The sequence below is a fragment of the Monopterus albus genome, unplaced genomic scaffold, assembly GCF_001952655.1.
Source record: "Monopterus albus unplaced genomic scaffold, M_albus_1.0 scaffold127.1, whole genome shotgun sequence".
Classification (NCBI taxonomy): Eukaryota; Metazoa; Chordata; class Actinopteri; order Synbranchiformes; family Synbranchidae; genus Monopterus; species Monopterus albus.
In genome coordinates this window covers 858708-875899 of record NW_018128007.1, presented here as the reverse complement: position 1 = coordinate 875899, position 17192 = coordinate 858708, and the positions used below count along the sequence as shown (strand labels likewise).

Below are 17192 nucleotides of genomic sequence, written 5' to 3'. Positions count from 1 at the left end.
TTGCATTAGTTGACTGTCTGATGTCAGACCACTGAGCTCTGTGATCAGCTCTGTCCTCTCTGGCTCCGACTCCTGCTCAGCATCTTTGTTTTCAGGATGAGCTGCTGGTTTGTCGGTCAGCAGAGCAGCCAGGGTAATGGATATCAGATATGGGCTGCACACAAACAGCACCACATACACTGGGAGTCAGTTTAAGGCTGTTCACCTGAGACACCCAGGTTCCCCTGTGGGCCTGGTCGGCTGTGGCTCAGGACGTAGAGCAGGTCGGCCCCTGACGGTAAGGTCAGCGATATGATCTAGTTCCTGTTAGTACTCTGGCTGCAGCATTTTGGATTAACTGCAGGTTGCCCTGGCTCTGGAGCTCTCCATCTCTGATGAGCAGTCACCGGCCACATCAACCTGCCCTGTGTTTGACTGTTAGTTGTTGTGTTTGTTGTGTCTTGTTGTTTTTCTTTTCTTTTCTCTTTCCTCTATCCACTCACCCCAACCAGTCAGGGCAGAAGGCTGCCCACCAAGAACTGGGGTCTGTCGGACGTTCCTTCTGTTAAAGGCAGTAAAAAGGTTATTTATCTATCAGAACTGATACAGGGAAAGAAACATATGTTTCCATGTCCTGACATCAGTCAATCAGGTGTCCGTTCTGCTCTTTAAAGGGGATGAGAGGAGCTGGTTTGACTGGACAGAACTAAAGCCAGACTCGACTCCACCTGGCACCATTTATTCCTCCCTCTCGTACACAATGCACCCAGTAACGCCTGGCTGTGCATGAAGGTGCTCTGCACCTGTGATCACCAAAACTGCAAAACACTGTTGAGCAAGCTCATATTCACTCATGCCTGGAGATTATACACCCTGTTGCAGGAAAATGAGCCCCTTGTCTCTAATACATGCCTCTTACAAAGCAATGTAGCTATAGGTTTCCAAAAAAGAAACTGAGATGGCACTGAGATCATTTTTAATAACTACAGTACTGAAGTGGTACAGTTATAAGGACATCTTTCAGCAGCAGTGTTGTGTGCACTGAAAACAATGTCAACAACTTATTGAATCACAAGCGCTAAGTCACTGCTCAATCACAACAATTGCAATTAGCTTCTCACCAGATGAAGTTAAAAGCTGGGTGTGCAGTGCTCCAGTGTTTTTTGGAAAGTGTGCCTTTGTCAGGGTGGAGTGGAGCATAGAGGCACTACAACACACAGTCATACATATCATCTGGAATTGACACATCCATAACAGTAATGATACAAGGATCAAGAATCAGAGCCATAATTATACAGTATAGCAATAGTAATAACAATTATTGATATTGTCTAAAAGCTACACTTGTGTTTTCAGATTTTCTGTCTTCAAAAAAGAGCCATATAATTATATTTATATATTGGTATTTCATTGGTCTTTTTTCTGGTTTTCTGACTAAATAGGTAACTTAAATATTTACAATGATTATTTTACAACCATTGGCCCAGCCCACTGAAGAATGTTCCTATTAGTTTGTCGAGATTAAAAAGCGCCCAGTGAAAGAAGGGATGAGACAGAGGGATAGTCCCAGTGAAAGGCAAGGTCAGGAGGGAGCAAAGACCCAATGTGAGATCAGCCTCCTCATCCCAGACTCCCAGGATCCAGGGCCACAAATGCTACATGTCAGGAGCTTAAGGGATGGAAAGCCTCAACCTGCTTAGGCACACAAGGTCTCCAGCCTCACACTGGAAGGGTGTACAGGGTTTCCTGCAGCACTCTGGGCTCCAGGGGGTGACAGGTCCTCTTAACCTGTGCTGCAAGCTCATACAGGAAGGAGGATTTACTCCACATTGTTCCTGGGACATCTCATATCACTGTTTTTGTCCCCCCCACCCCCCAACAAACCTACATCACCAGTAGCTGTCCCAACACCATCCTGAACTGCTGCGTACACCCTGCCAGCTCCCTCACCCTCTCAGTCATTTCCCTGGCTGCTCCAGGGGAAGGATACTGAAGTGCCGCTGTCTTTGTACTAATCACAATGTCTTTGAGTTTTTCACAGAGGGTGTTGCTGCTCTGGGACACTCGCACCCGCACTTCAGGAGACTTGACCTGGCGTGACAGTGTGTCGCCAATGAACACCAGCTTGTGTGCACTGAGGATGACAAACTTGCTGTGCGCCACAAAGATTTTGGGCGGCTGATTGGAGTTGACGGCGGTGAAGAAGGCGTCAATGGCGTTGGTCACTGTTGTGATGTTTTGCTCGCACTGTTCCTGGTAGAAGAGGAGGAGCTGCCGGTCGCCGTGACACAGTTTGGAGGAGGAGGAGCCTCCAGAGCCGTTCTGGGCCAGCTGGTTGGCTAGAGGGTGGTGGGGGGATGGGACCCAGCCTGTCATGTCGTTGTTGATTGGTTGGCTGACTTCCTGCTCTAGCCGCTCAAACTGTTTAATCTGGAAGGAGAAGAAGAGTAAGGAGACAATTAATACTTACTGATAACACGTAGAGCTGCAATGATTAGCAAAGTAGTCAATTGTTTCACTGTTGAAAATTTAAAAAAATTGCCAAACATTCTCTGGTTTCAGTTTCTCAAATGTCTTTTCTTAGTTGTATACAATTTTAGGTTGAAACACTGGGCTCTGGGATCTTTAACTGTATTTGATTATGCTAAACAAAAACATAATCACAGTAATAACACAGTGACAGGCTCAAATGCAAACAAGAACCTTTAGCCTAGCAAAAGAGTATGTCAAGTCTGTTAAAACCAGTTTAAATACTTAAAATTGTTTAGAATTGTAAACAACATGTAGCCTGGAAGGGTAGCCTGTTCTCTCACACACAGGTACCTGCTGCTGTTCCAGTTGTGTCTTGTTGTGTCGGATGATATTGCCTTTCTCTAGTAGCTGTCTCTGGTTCTTCTCAAATTCTTCTTTTCCCTATTAGATCAACACACAAACAGTTACACCTGTTGCACACACTCAGGCGGCTGATTGAAAACACATCTCTTTACTTGTGAACCAGTTGGAGCATTTCAAGTAATTTACAGCCTCTGTCTCCCCCGTGTGGTAGCAAACTGGAAGTGCAACAACTCTTCCTCACAGATTGCATACATTTCTTGTGATGCCTTGCTGACACACATTAACTTGCTTGGTGAAAAAAACATTGTTGACTCTTCACAGGGTTATGTAGTCATTCTGACAGGAGTGCATGTGTGTGAGACAGAGTGAGTGTGGTCCCCACAGAGTTGTTGACTATGACTAAGGGCCATGACTTATCATACACCAAGTTGAAGTCATTAATCTCGACCTGACTTCTTATAGTTTAATGACATAATTTGTGCTGCCATGATGTTCTTTCCATATACTGAGCTGCGAACTTGCATTCAGACTGAACACATTCAGAGCCAGCTGCTTCATCTGCTCTGGCAAACATACACGGCAGCACCAGCAGGACAGGATGCACAGTGCTGAGACTCAATAAGATATAACTTGGTACCATTCAAAAGTGAAAAAATATAAGTGCTTTCATGCATAGTACAGGCTACACATGAACAAACAAATGGAACAGCGACTCGTGTTTGACTATTTCATGTGGAGCTTCGCTGTAGAACAAACAAACAAAAGAAAACAAAAAAGACAAACTCCATCTATGAAAACTAGGCTGAAATGTTTTTGTTTAACTAAAATGAACAGTAATCAAATTACTAGATTGCGACCACAACTACTATTTATGTTAAATCAACAAACTCAATTATGGCAGAATGAAGACCAATAATGTCCATATTCTGTATATTGTTCAGTAATAATGTGTCCATAATATAATTGTGACTCCAGTGTTAACACAGCTGTACTTGTTTTATGTTGAAATAAATGCTTTAAACATTCATGTTGAAAATTATATGATTAATAACCGGTTAAGTGACAAAGATCTTAGAATTATAATTGTAAAGAAGTTTCTTCTTTACTTTCCAGCTAATAAAATGGCCTCTTATGTCTCTACATATGTAATTGTATGTAACTGTGGATACCTGTAAGTGGACATAGTCATAGTCCTCCATCCAGCCTTCCTCTGTGGTCTCATATGGCCTGTCCACACCTTCCTCTTCCTCTGCAGCTGTAAACTTTGGTGGAGAGGGGAGGGGCCGTGACTGAATGTTCACCTTCTCCCCTCCCTGGTAGCTCCCACTTCCTGATCCTGTCATGTGTCCGCTAATCTCCCCTGGGACTGGAGGAAGTGGCAGCTGTTGCTGCTGCCGGGTGGTGCGTTTGAAAAGAAGTGAGGCGTTACCATGGAGAAAGGAGGCGAGCTGTTTGGCATCATCCGGAATGCCTCGCGCTGTCATGATTAGTCGATCTAAATCATCCCCTCCTGGTGACGGTGCAGAGAGTGCTGTGTGCGACCAGGAAATGGCGTCTAAGCTCTGACTGTGTCGAATCAAACTTTGGAAGACCTCCTCCATCTTCCCCACCTGACGGCCAAGTTTGGTCTGCAGTGAGCGGTCCGTGGCCTGGGCAGCATTCGCGACAGCCCCACGGGCAAATTCCAGAAAGTCTCGGACAGTGGTGCGGACCCGGTCGGCAGCCTGATGAATGGCCGGAAGGTTACCTTCCAGGTGAGCAGGGCTTCTCCAGTTACCTGTGATGAATGACATCATGAGGGAAACGCTAGACTCGACAGCTTGCTGGAGGCGAGACAGACGCTCCATGGCCTGCTCCAGGTCCAAGATGAGGGGTTTCCCTGAAATGGAGCCAGGGGTAGGATGTGTGGAAGAAGAGGAGGTGTCTCGGACAGGGACCATGTCTAAGGATGAAGCAGAATGGTTGCTCCGTGTGCTTCCTGTGCTTGAGGCAGACAGCCGCTTGAAGGACATGGTCAGATCTTCACTGGTGGACTGGGCATCACGCCCGACCTGGGAAACACAAATCACCACTGGAATAACATTCTGCATTAATGCAGCATACACAGAAGCTTCACTAGCAGTTTCCTCATGTTCTGATGTGTGTCTTTGTGCTAGGCTAGCAGCGTCTATGTGATCAATAAAACTAGGGGGGGTTTTATGTTTCCACAGTGGAAACTAGATAAAACCTAAATAAAACATAAACAAATAGAAACTGAATGATAAGGTGGAAGATGGTAGAATGGATAAATTAGTATTACTGTTTTAATGCAAAGTCTTATTAAACAACAGCTAACTTGTAGTTAATACTAATATTAACTACAGCATTTAAATTTATTGGCTGTTCCGCTTAAAGCTGGACAAGATGTAGGATTAAATCTACAGGATATACTGAGGAGAAGGAGCATGTTGCATTGTCACAGAACAGAGCCACATAATGCCAAATTAAAAATGCACAACAAAAAAAAGACTAACACAAACATCTTTAATAAAATGTAGGAATGCTCCTTTAACTGTCCTACTGTACCTGTGGTGGGACATCGTAGACATAGTGCTCTCCCCTCTCTCCTCCTCTCTCCTCTCGTTCCCGGGGGAAGTCATAGACATCCTGGGTGGGGTGACCTCCGGTCCGCAGGCTGGCTGGGATGTCGTAGACCTCCTGGGGGGCCTGGCTGACTCCACCCCTGTCTCCATGATAATGCTTGTCAGCCAGGATGGGGGGTGGGACGTCGTACACATCCTCTGGAATGGGTGGCTCATCGTCATCGTCGTTAAGGTTGGCCAGGTACTGGCCAGGGGAGATCGGGACCTGAGGTCTGAGTTTGGCAAAGTGGGGCGGGACGTCATAGGTCTCCTCTCTGATTGGCTGAGCATCAGGGACATCTTTACTGACAGATGGGGGGAAGTCATAGACCTAAAGAGAGGAAGAAATATGTCATTTATATCACATAAAGTGTTTTATTTTCATTGTTTAGTTGGAGGAGGAGCCTCCACTGTTACTGCACAGTTACAGCCTCACTTTCTGGCACTTCTGCCTTGAATGGTTTTAGCTGCTAAGATGTCTCTGACAGATCAACCCACATCTTATGATGTCAGGAAGAGTTTCAGGGTATTGTTCATTGATAGCTGTCTCTTTGCTCTTATTTCTACCTGATCAGTCACACTATTAAACTAACTGTGTAATTACACAGTCTCTGTTCATACAGTGATGTGTACCTCATGCAGAGCACCTTTTTGTAAGCTCCTTTTAGTTTTGCCAGCTTGGTTTATCTGACATACGGGTAGTCATTTCATTTTCTTTCCAATATTCATGACAAAATACATTCAGGGGAAATTAATTTAGACTGTGATATTTTAAACTTTGGATGGCAGTGATGGTCAGTCCAACACTTCAGTCACATACAACTCAGCATATCTCAACAACCTTTGGATGGACTTTCACAAAGTCTGATGCAGATCTTCATGCCCCAGTTTCAGAGACTGACTGACTTCTTCTCAAGCTCCATTATCAGGCATTAAATATTACATATTCTAAAATATCTGCTCTTCAAAGAGCTGCTAGGATGGTTGTAGACTATTAGGCTGTTAGTATCCATTTAGCTGTTCAATTATACCCTTATTGTTATGACAATATCTTGTGACTGGTGTGTTAAATAATGAGTAACCATCATTTAACTCGTATGACTGCTCTCCCCTTCTTTGGCACATTTAGTTGTGTATTATTGACTGGATTACTATATAGTGTTATGTATGTAAATGGTTTGTGTGTGCATGTATAGTATACACATAGATATATAATACTTAATATTATATACTGTAGTGTATAGTGTTGCATATTGTATGTACTTTACTATACTATATGTGTGTGCACATGTAAGTACAGTATATGTGTGTATGTGTTGATATATATTGTGCATACTGTATAGTATTGCATGGTATTATAATCCTAGTAGGACAGTGATGGAGGACAGAAAGATACTTAGCTTAGTTATATTATTTGATATTTCATAACAACCTGTTGTGTCTTGTTGCTTTTCTTCTTTTCTCTCTCCTCTATCCACTCACCCCAACCAGCCGAGGCAGAAAGCTGCCCACCAAGAGCCGGGGTCTGTCAGCTGTTTTTTATGTTAAAGTGAGTGTTTCCTCCCCACTGTCGCCAAGTGATGCTCAGGGGGGTTTGCTGGGTTTTTCCTCTATAATAATAGTAGTAAGGTCTAGAATTTACTTTGTAAAGTGTCCTGAGATGACTGTTGTTGTGAATTGGTGTTATACAAATAAATTGAATTGAATTGTGTTTTGGTGTTTATGGAACATTTTGTTATGTGCTTTTATTTTGAAATTTCTGTGTTGTCATAGAGAGTGACCATTCATATGTTATGTTTTTAATGGATAGCTGACAAAACTAAAGCCCTGATGCAGGCTGTGTGGTCCTTGCTGTGGAATATCACGGCAAAGGCCCTGTTCCATACTGTGTTGGATGAATTACAAACACAGGTTGGTTAGCATTGTTAAGCTGTTTATCCACATTTAAGCCATAATGTGATTATCTGGGTGTCTAGGATATACTCTACATTATCTGCATCATAAACCAAACCAAATTAAGTAAAAGTGGTAAGAATGGGGGTGGCATGGTGGCACAGTGGTTAGTGCTGGTGCCTCACAGTAAGAAGGTTCGTGTTACACAAAATAACACATACAGTAAATACACACTAAGTGGCCTTTACCATATGCTGTGTGTTCTTCTCTGTGCTTGTTGGGGTGTCGTATATGTCCTGAACACTAGAGGGCCCCTTCACCACCATGGGAGGAGTGTCATACACCTGGACACAGTGGAAAAGACACACAAACAGCATGTTGCTACACATCACACTGGGCACACACACATTGTTTTCGTTCCTCGTGGGGAGTTTACATTGCTTTAAATGCATTTCCTGCAGTCTTACTCTAACCTTTACTCCTACACTACCTTACCCTAACCATAAACCAAGTTGTCACCCTAAAATTACATGGAGGAGGAATCCCCACAATTAGAGTGTAGAAAAAGGTTTCAGCCCCCACAGTGTGAGTAATACCAAGCACATACACAGACTCAAGTCATAAAACAAGTTTTAAATGGCTGAATGCATTACATCTACTGCCTTTGTCTAGGGCGGGAAAAGAAGAAAAGAAAAGGGGTGGATGAAAATGCACAGAGAATAGGAAGCAAGACAAAAGAACCAGAGGAAACGAAGAGAACAGAAGAGGATGAAAGGAGAAAGAGGAAGAAGAGAAGAGAAACAACCGGGAAACAGGAGGAGCAGAGGACAGAAGGAGGCAGAGAAAGGCAGGAAAAGAGGAGGGGGTGGGAAGAGGATAGAAGAGAACAAGGAATGAGAAAGAAAAGTGAAAGAAGAGGGGATAATAAAAAAATGGGATGAAAAGAAAGCACAGAAGAAAGGACAAGACACAGGAAAGGGATAGGTGGAGAAGCTGCAGAAAGCTGAAAAGGAAGCAGGGGGTGAAAGGGGGACAAACAGCTGTCCAGCGTTTGGACCATCTCTCTATGAGACCGTGGGCTTATCGAGGAAGTGTCTGTATACTAACCCCCCTCCCTCAAACCATCCTGTGCTTCAATCAGCTCCTCTGTTCACTCGTTTCTCTGTGTGTCTCACAAATCCTAGAGTGACTCCCAGCTTCCAACACACACACAGATACATGGCTGCATATAGAAGCAGCTGGGACGCCACTTCATTCCAAAGGGGGCATTTACACATCTGTGCTTGTTATACCGGGACAATGAGAGTCAGACTGTCAGAGGGAGACCAAAGCCAGCAGGAAAGCATGTGGAACTGTGCTGCCTGTAACATTACATTCATTATGTCTCATTCACTACCAGTGCTGGTCCCCAGCTGGCTCACTCGCCTGGTGGCTGCTGCAGCTGAAGTAAATCATTTGTGTCCTTTCTCTGAGATATGCACAAATCAAATTAGAGCAGCAACATTGCCAGTTGGAAGCAAAAATTCACTTTCCCTAATGTTAGAAACCTTAAAATCTGTTTTTGGTTAGTATGAAGCCATCTCGCACACAGCAGACATTTTGATGAAATGCCTTGTGTGGTGGTGGGTTCATTTTTCACCTTTCAGATTGCAGCCCAGCAGCTACATCGCTTATTACAGCCACACATCTTCCTCCTGCTCTTCCTCAGCCTTCCATCCTTCATCTTTCTCACCGTTCACTGTCATCTTGTTTTCCCCATACTCCGCTGCTTTATGTGCTCTTCCTCCTCCTCCTAGCCCCCTTTTTCCTCCTGCAGCTCATTTTCACTGCCTCATTCTTCCTCCTGTGAGTCCAGCTTTCATTTTGCTGCAGTTGTGTACAAGTGACCTTTCTCTTTTGGCGTGTCAGCATCGAGCTTCTCTTCTACAGTATGTACAGTTTGCCTGTGTGTGAGTGTGTGTGCGTGCACAATGCAGGTGCCTGCTTACTGAGCACAAAACCTTCTGAACACTCTGGTAATACTGTGTGGAAAAGAACAAAATGACCTGCGTGAATATGTATAACATCAAATGTAAAGACAGGCACACCAGTAACCTTCTCTACTGCAACAATTCAGCTTCTCTTTTGCTGACAGTCCAAGCATCTTATACATCACACACACAGCTTGTAGGTGGAATATCTAATGAGCAGGTAGATGTTTTAAGATGCTGCACCATTTCTTCTAGAGTTTAGTTGTTAACTGCAGTGAATTCACACACACAGTGGTGATGAGGTCATATTGTCTCAGCTTGGCTGTGTGGACCTAATACTTTGGCTGATATTTTCAATTTTTTGATGAAAATAATTGTGCAAACTCGTTACATTTTTTATCCGTCAAGAACTCAAGGACTGGCTGCATTCGGGGATTTGTTAACCTAGCAACAGTGGAAAATAAAGCACCAGTGTTATTAAGATTTCCATTTGTGACATTAGAGAGATTAGGCTGCCTAGCTCTGCATCGTTCACAGTTTCCCTTTATAGATGTCATAGTGGATCTTAAGTTAAAGTTTTTTCCATCTTCATTCCTCTTTTCTACATTCTCTCCTGTGTTGCAGCAGCTCTCCACGGGGCTTTCTGATTGTCAGAACTAACCTTAGACTGAACAGGTGCTATTGCATCAGTAATCCTGAGTGTTTGGGAATTAAAATGGGCCAGACGTTCATCTCCTCCTCCAACTTTTATCACTGATGAATTGGATAGGACATCCAATGCAGCACTGCATTTGAGATCTCGTCTGAATGAGTGGGGAAACTAAAGCCTCAAAGAAAATGCAGAGGTGATCAGACTGTTGATCCATAGTATTCATAACAGGAATAGTAAGGCCCTGACTGATAACCAGATCTAGTGGCATTAAGAAAGGTCATTCACACTGAAGATGCCAATGAAAGTGTCTAACTTGAGACATGACGAGAGTCAGGAATGTCTATCGTTAAGACCCGGCGCCAGAATCGTCAGACAAATGTAAGGAAAGGTTGTTTATGACCAATTCCATGACCGTGTCATGTCCCACCTCCTTCACACTACCCAGGTCCCTTCACCCCACATAAGCCAGAGTATCTGCAGTAGGTGAGAATGTGCCTGACAAGGACAATCTCTTGCTGTGTGCTACAGGTGTGAAAGGGAAACTCCAGACAATGTCCAGACCTGGTTCTGCAGACGTTGTCTGCAATTTGTGTGAAAACAGCTGAAGTCATCATCCTGAAATTCAATAACTTACATGGTGGAGACCACGAGGAACAGGAGTCTCCTGCAGTGCAGTTGTAAACAGGTTTTGGTTCCCAAAATGTACCTAATGCCAGGTGCATACACCACACACACACACCAATCTGACCTGTGTGTTATACTGCTGGCGGGTGGGCGGCACGTCATATATATCCTGCTGGGTCGGAGGCTGATGTCTGGGGGGGATGTCATACTCGTCCATGTCTGATTTCACGGTGTCATACACATACACCTGTCCGACCCGAGTAGGAACTACCACCTGGACACAAACACAGAGCAGAGAGACAGGTCAAAGTCAAGACAAAACAAAAACGCAAAAATCTATTTTCACACCATAAACATCAGTCTGAAGATGAGAGGATAAAGATCAACCATACCAGAGATATCTGATAATCATACCGACAGAGAAAAGCTTATTAACAGAAATATCACAGCAAAACATTAACTGCTTTTGTAAGGGCTGTGTAAGTGACTGTGCCAAGCAGCGGAGATCACAGTGCACGTCTCTGTCACACACTGAGGTTCACAGACTAAAAGGATTCTTCACCTCTGAGAAATTATTGCTTCATCGCAATGAGACTAAAGGTTGTTCAGTCTTATAAAAAAACACAGCTAATAACAACAAAGCAGGGTTCCTGTCACAGTTGTCATGGGAACCAGGCTGTCCTATTGTGTTTAAATGCGGTATTGTATAGTTTGAGTGTAGAGCCAACCAGCCAGCCTGGGAAACCACTTTGCATGGCATCTTGACGTCCTTGTTTAGACCAATTATTAGGAGACAAATGCTAACCGGGGCCGACAGCTACTACTGGAATATTGTATCCTGTTAGCCAGCATGCTAATTGCCAGAGGTGCATAATTTTTTATTGCCTGCATTTTACTTAGTAATTTACAGTGATCACTAAACTGAAATGTTTGGATGCTCATTTTGCATCATGACTGACAAGTGACAAGATTTCTAACACAGTGTAGTGCACGTACATGATGCTGACAATTATATTTTACTCCTCTGTGGGAAATGAAATGCATCGTTATGTATCTCTGGGCACAGAGATATGAAACCTATATGAATCGTCTCATCAGATTCTGGATAAACAAAAGAAAACAAGGTCACTTTCATAAAAAAAAGTCCTAGTTCATTAACAATATATTTAATGGTAATATGGTCCATATGGTTATAGTATGTACTGTATTTAAAATAAAAATAAACCTTTCACCGTATGAGCTACATACAGTAGATGTGGATGTATTAGATAAAATACAATCGAATAATACAATATTTTATTATGTATTTATAATATAATGTGTATCTGCAGGTAATTATTATCCAGTACTCATCATCGTTATCCAGCCGAACATCCTGCACTGGTCGATCTGTGTTTGTATGTTAAATGATTTTTTAATCACACTCAGCACCAGCTCTGATAAATGGAGGCTCTCTGATAATATTTTCTCAGCTCCCCAGCTGTCGGAGGTATGCTGTGTGTGAGACAAATGATAAAACCATGCATCTGACAACCTGCCTGTACTAATCTTCCTCTGCCTTCAGCTCCCTCACCACATGACACACACCTGGGCAGATCAGAACAGCTTCTCTTCTTTAGGGGAATCATTTCACAGCCAGTTGAATCAAGAGTAACATCCTTAAAAAACTGAGAACGAGCATGTGTTTCACAGTTCGCTATTGGTTTCTCTCTGGCTCCATCTGCGTCACACATACACACTCATGCAAATGCCACCTTCCACACTGTCAGGAAGCTTTCGACAGTATTGACGACACTTGGCTAAGTGCCAGATGTGTCCCACAGATGTACACACACAGATCCACTTGGTGTGTACGTGTGAGTCTGTTCTCTGGGGTGCACGCAGACAGGTGATCAATAGCATGAGTTATCTATCACACACAGGGCTGGAGATGGCGTGATGTGTGTGTGTCACTCATGGGATAGTCAACACTACCTAACAACGTCATGTCTGTCTGCTGTTTGTTTGTGTATGACCGATAGCATGCTCTAACTTTACCACTGTCAAAGTGCTGACAACTATCGGCTCAGTGCTGTGAGTTTTATTTAGGAAACAGTTCGTTAATGTTACCACTCAACTAGCACCAACATACATTTGTGACATTATTAGTAACACCAGTATCAAGCTGCTGTTTTGGATTAGCTCAGATTCCTGAGCTCTGACAAGGTCAGTCCACAGAGTGGCATGCAACACGAGTGAGTGAAGCCAGCACACGGCGCTCTCCTCACTGTGGCCTGAGGCTAGCTGTATGCCTTCCCATCTACTGACCTACATGCCCACTAAAGAAAACGTGGCTTGTGTTCTCAGAGGAAATCACTGGCCTTATAGAAGCTACAATAAAACACCTTCACACACATTTATTTATGAGGATTCAGTGAAGGAACATTCCACTACATGCAAATACACATGCACAATGTGTGGCCTAGGCTGGGATGTTCACTCTTTTGTCCCACGTGTATGATTATGTTAAGCAGAGGTCACTGTCCAACAGCTGACCTGCACCCTGAGCTATGTCCCTCCCTCCTTCCTCACCTTTTCTTTCTCTTTCTCTACATTATGCCAATGAGAAAAGGACAGATAACAGTAAACTGGTGTGTGGGCTTTGGTCAGAAACAAGAGGCACGATGAAATCTCCTCTGTAGTAACTGGCAGCAAATACAGCACATTCTCAAACAAATCTCGAACATCACGCTTCAAATTACCACTTCAAACAACCACACGCAGTAAAAAACAGACTTTCTGTATGAGCAGCTGCAGCAGAAAACACTTAAATGATGGAGAGGAAAAAAAATCTTTACAGTACAGATGTGAAGTTCAGAGAGAAAATGGTAAAAATAGAGAGAGGCCTAATTACAGTTAGGGGGGTTAGGTGGTTTGTCTGGTGGGCACGGCTGCTTTAGATTGTGATCCACTGCATACTGTGCTCTCACACAGCTCTCTGCTTTGCTCCTTTTCTCATTTAACAGAAAGGATTCTGTACTACTAGTACACTCATAGTATTTGGTAGCCATGTACTTGTTGTCTTAGTATGTTCTATGTACTGGAATGGTATTTGACTTTTTTTAAGTGGACAATAAACAACCTGTATACATGAGGGGAAAAGTAAAATTTGGTATGCAGTATAACACACCATTCCAAACATAAACATATATGTAATGTTCAAGGATGTATGTATATAGCACATGCCTCATTAACAGAACAATTGAATAGAAAATGAACAGAACAGAAATACAATAAGGGCCTTGAAGAATGAAGACAACAGGGGAGTGGATTCAGGACAAGTCTGACTGTCCCTGAGGGTTCCAGCCAAAGTCCAGGCTAAAACCCCCAGAACCTCTGTGGTGAGATCTGAAGATGGCGGTTCAGGGACACCGCCCATCCAATCTGACGGAGCTAGAGAAGATCTGCCAGGAAGAATGGGACAAACTGCCCAAATCCAGTTATGAGCGGAGAAACAAACCTCAGAGACCAACAAAAGAAAGTTTACAGATGACCAACAATAGTTTAGTATCAATTAGAGCAATCACTGACGGCACTATCGGTCTGGTGAGGTCACAGTTAAATTCAGTGTTACTCTAACACCAGCATTGGCAACAGGCATAAACCTGCAAGTAAAACAAGCAGAAACACAGACAGAGCAGCAACAATGAGAAACAGTGAATGTGAGGGAGCTGGAGCCACAGCCTAGGAATACCATGCCAGCTATGTGGTGCTTGTGGCAACACACACACACACACACACACACACGCACACGCACAGGCACCAAAAGGCAGTGTGGGAGTCTTAACAGATTAGTGGGTCTCCAAGAGAGCACCAACACACCCTACCCCCAGATGACCTGGATTCCAACACCACATGGTGTGTCTATCTCATCCCAGAGCTACAGGACCACAGCTATGAAAAGGAAAGTATTTATTTATTAGGATGTCATCATATTATGGATCTGGTTGATGGTACCACTATGCACACTAGGGACTGCTAAGTTGGCATTTTGCTGTATTGTGTGTCTGTGTACTTTGTCATTTTGTTGGAAACATCTCAGTATCATTGCCAACTCTCTGTGTTAGTCATGTTCACTCATGGTGAGATTTGTTTTGATAGTGGGCAAACAGTACTGCTTCACAAAATGGTCACCTCAGTCTTAAGCGAAAAATAAGAATGTTGTAAGACAATGTAATAATGGTGCATTTGTGACGGTGCCTTGTTTGGTGCTGTGCGTATGTGTGCCTGTTTGCAGGTAGCAGCCTGTCTGAGGGATGGGGAGCACCTGGCCGCTGCCTAGAACACTCCCGCCTGCCCCTGGCTCAGCGTGCCCGTCTCCACACATGCACATGGAGACGAGACACTTTCTGTCCTTAGACCCACAAACATGTCTCCGTGTTCTGTTTGGTTTTGCTTTGCATCTTCAACAAGTACTTCACATATTCATGCATTCGTTCATCCCTTGCATTACTGATACTGACTTCAACACGTCATTCTTGCCTTGTATTATTCATTTTAATCAACATTATTTAAGTGTATTTTCTCCAGTAGTATGGCTCCCTCCTTTTTGTTGTGGCCTTTGAGCAGGGTTGTGACACATTCACCACCCTTCCTGTATCAGACGATATTCTCTTTTCAGTGTCTGTGCATGGACAGAGAAGAGAATAGTGTAAAAGAAAAATGAAATCCTGTTTGATTGCAGGTGGTGTAAACCCTACAGAGTCCAAATCACTGATAATTTATTAAGGCATTCCAACTCTGCTAGAGATACACTGTAGATAGTAGTGAATAGGACTGACAAAGGTATTTACAATTATTACAACGCACATGCCTGTCCCCTGGTAGGCTAGTGGTTAAGGCGCAGCGCTCTCACCGCTGCAGCCCGGGTTCAGATCAGGGTTGGGTCAGGAAGGGCATCCGGTGTAAAACACGTGCCAAATGGCAACACGTGAGTTGTTAGATTTGCTGTGGTGACCCCTAAAAACGGGAAAAGCCAAAAGTGACTTTCTTTACACTGCACATGCCTCCGTGAACTGTCAAAACAGCACTTCAGCTTGTGAAACCAGGTTTTGAAAGTAGTCTATTTGGTATATTTTGATATAATCTTACCACGTTAGACTTTGGATATTCACACTGTAAGCTGAATCCTGATAATTGATGATTGGGTATCAGGAACAAAAGAGGGTCAAATTTCAGTTCTTGATGTGTGTGTGTCTGTGAAAAGCACAGCGGTGTGCATAGATGTCTGGGAGTGTGCCAGGCAGCTGTGTTGACTTCATTAGCCTCCAGTTAATCTCTTAGCATGTTGTACAGAATGGAGCCTCACACACAGACACATATTTATGTTTCTCTTTCTATAGTTGTAAAGTGGTTTCCTTTTGTGCATGGGTTTTGACTCTTGTGTGTTAGTGTAGTCTGCCCCCCTTCCAGGTCTTCATGGTGATGAGGAGGTTGTGTGGTTCAGATCCATTTGGTAGCACCTAGAAATTACAACTTCCTCCTGGATCAAGTTCTTTACAATCTATAATTTTGTCACCCTGACTGTCCATACTGTAAGTCCACTATCTACTAATATAAGATGGTTCCCTCCTCAGTTTCGCCTCCTGAAGTTTCTTCCAGTATTTTCCCTATTAAAGGGCTTTTTGGAGGGATTCAGGGGATTTGGGACGGCTGTGGCTCAGGAGGTAGAGCGGGTCGTCTCCCGGCTTGTCCAGTCCACATGTCGAAGTGTCCTTGAAGAAGACACTGAACCCCCAGTTGCTCCTGGTGATGACACCGGTGTGTGAAATGCAAATGGGTGAATGGCCAAATAGTGTGAAAGCGCTCTGAGTGTGCTGCAACGCATAGAAAAGAGCTCTACAAGTAGAAGGCCATTTACAATTACCTGGTTTGTGGGTTTAAGGACAGAAGGTGTCCTATTCCGTACAGTTTGTAAAGACCCTGGAGGCAAATGTGTGATTGGTAACACTTAGACCAAATGCTCATCATATTATGAAATCTATTTTCTACTCACTTTGTATGCCCAAATCAATCTCATCAAGAGATTTGCCTTTGTAGACCTCAGTTCCACGTTCGATTGCCATGAGCAGCTTGCTCATCTTTGCAAGCTGAAGTGTGTTCTCGGTTAGGCGATAGTATTCACGATGAACACGAATATCATGTCCCATACATATGGCAAGTTGATCCAACTCTTTTCTTTCAGGTTCATTATCTGACTAAGTGTAGCCACACGTTTCCTCAGGTGGGTTGACATGAGTGTTTCAGGCTTCCTTGCCCCACATGCAGCTGCATAGTTCCTCAAACAGTCTGAACCTCGGAGATGAGAATCCGAATGCTGTCTTGCAAAGGCGTACTCATTACTACCCAAAATGCCATTGTCCTCACCCCTTGGCTCAATGAGGAAATCAAGTGATTTTGTCATCTCGCTGGTAAGCAGCACAGGTACTTTACGGCCTCTCTTCCCTCTTATCACCAACCTGGTAAACTCATGACTCAAATCTTGTTCCAGTTTTGAAAGGCACTGCATAATGTCCTCATTTGGTTCTTCTTTGGTTCTGTTCCTATAGGTCAACAGAGGCAATTTTGCTGCCTCACCTT

General features: G+C 43.6%; 1 protein-coding gene across 3 annotated transcripts in view; it reads right to left on the bottom strand.

Annotated features, from left to right (window-relative positions):
• Positions 1 to 496: 496 nt before the first annotated feature.
• bcar1 (BCAR1 scaffold protein, Cas family member) overlaps positions 497 to 17192 on the bottom strand; it is a 91638-nt gene continuing 74942 nt past the window's right edge. For 2 of the 3 annotated variants that reach the window (XM_020612713.1, XM_020612714.1), the window contains exons 3-8: positions 10699 to 10848; positions 7577 to 7672; positions 5380 to 5766; positions 3984 to 4865; positions 2803 to 2892; positions 497 to 2409 (exon numbers count right to left, since the gene is read on the bottom strand). In XM_020612713.1, coding sequence (XP_020468369.1) covers positions 1864 to 2409; positions 2803 to 2892; positions 3984 to 4865; positions 5380 to 5766; positions 7577 to 7672; positions 10699 to 10848 — 2151 coding nt within the window. In that variant the 3' untranslated portion in view covers positions 497 to 1863. The remainder of the gene's footprint in view (positions 2410 to 2802; positions 2893 to 3983; positions 4866 to 5379; positions 5767 to 7576; positions 7673 to 10698; positions 10849 to 17192) is intronic. The other variant, XM_020612715.1, reaches the window with a different exon arrangement.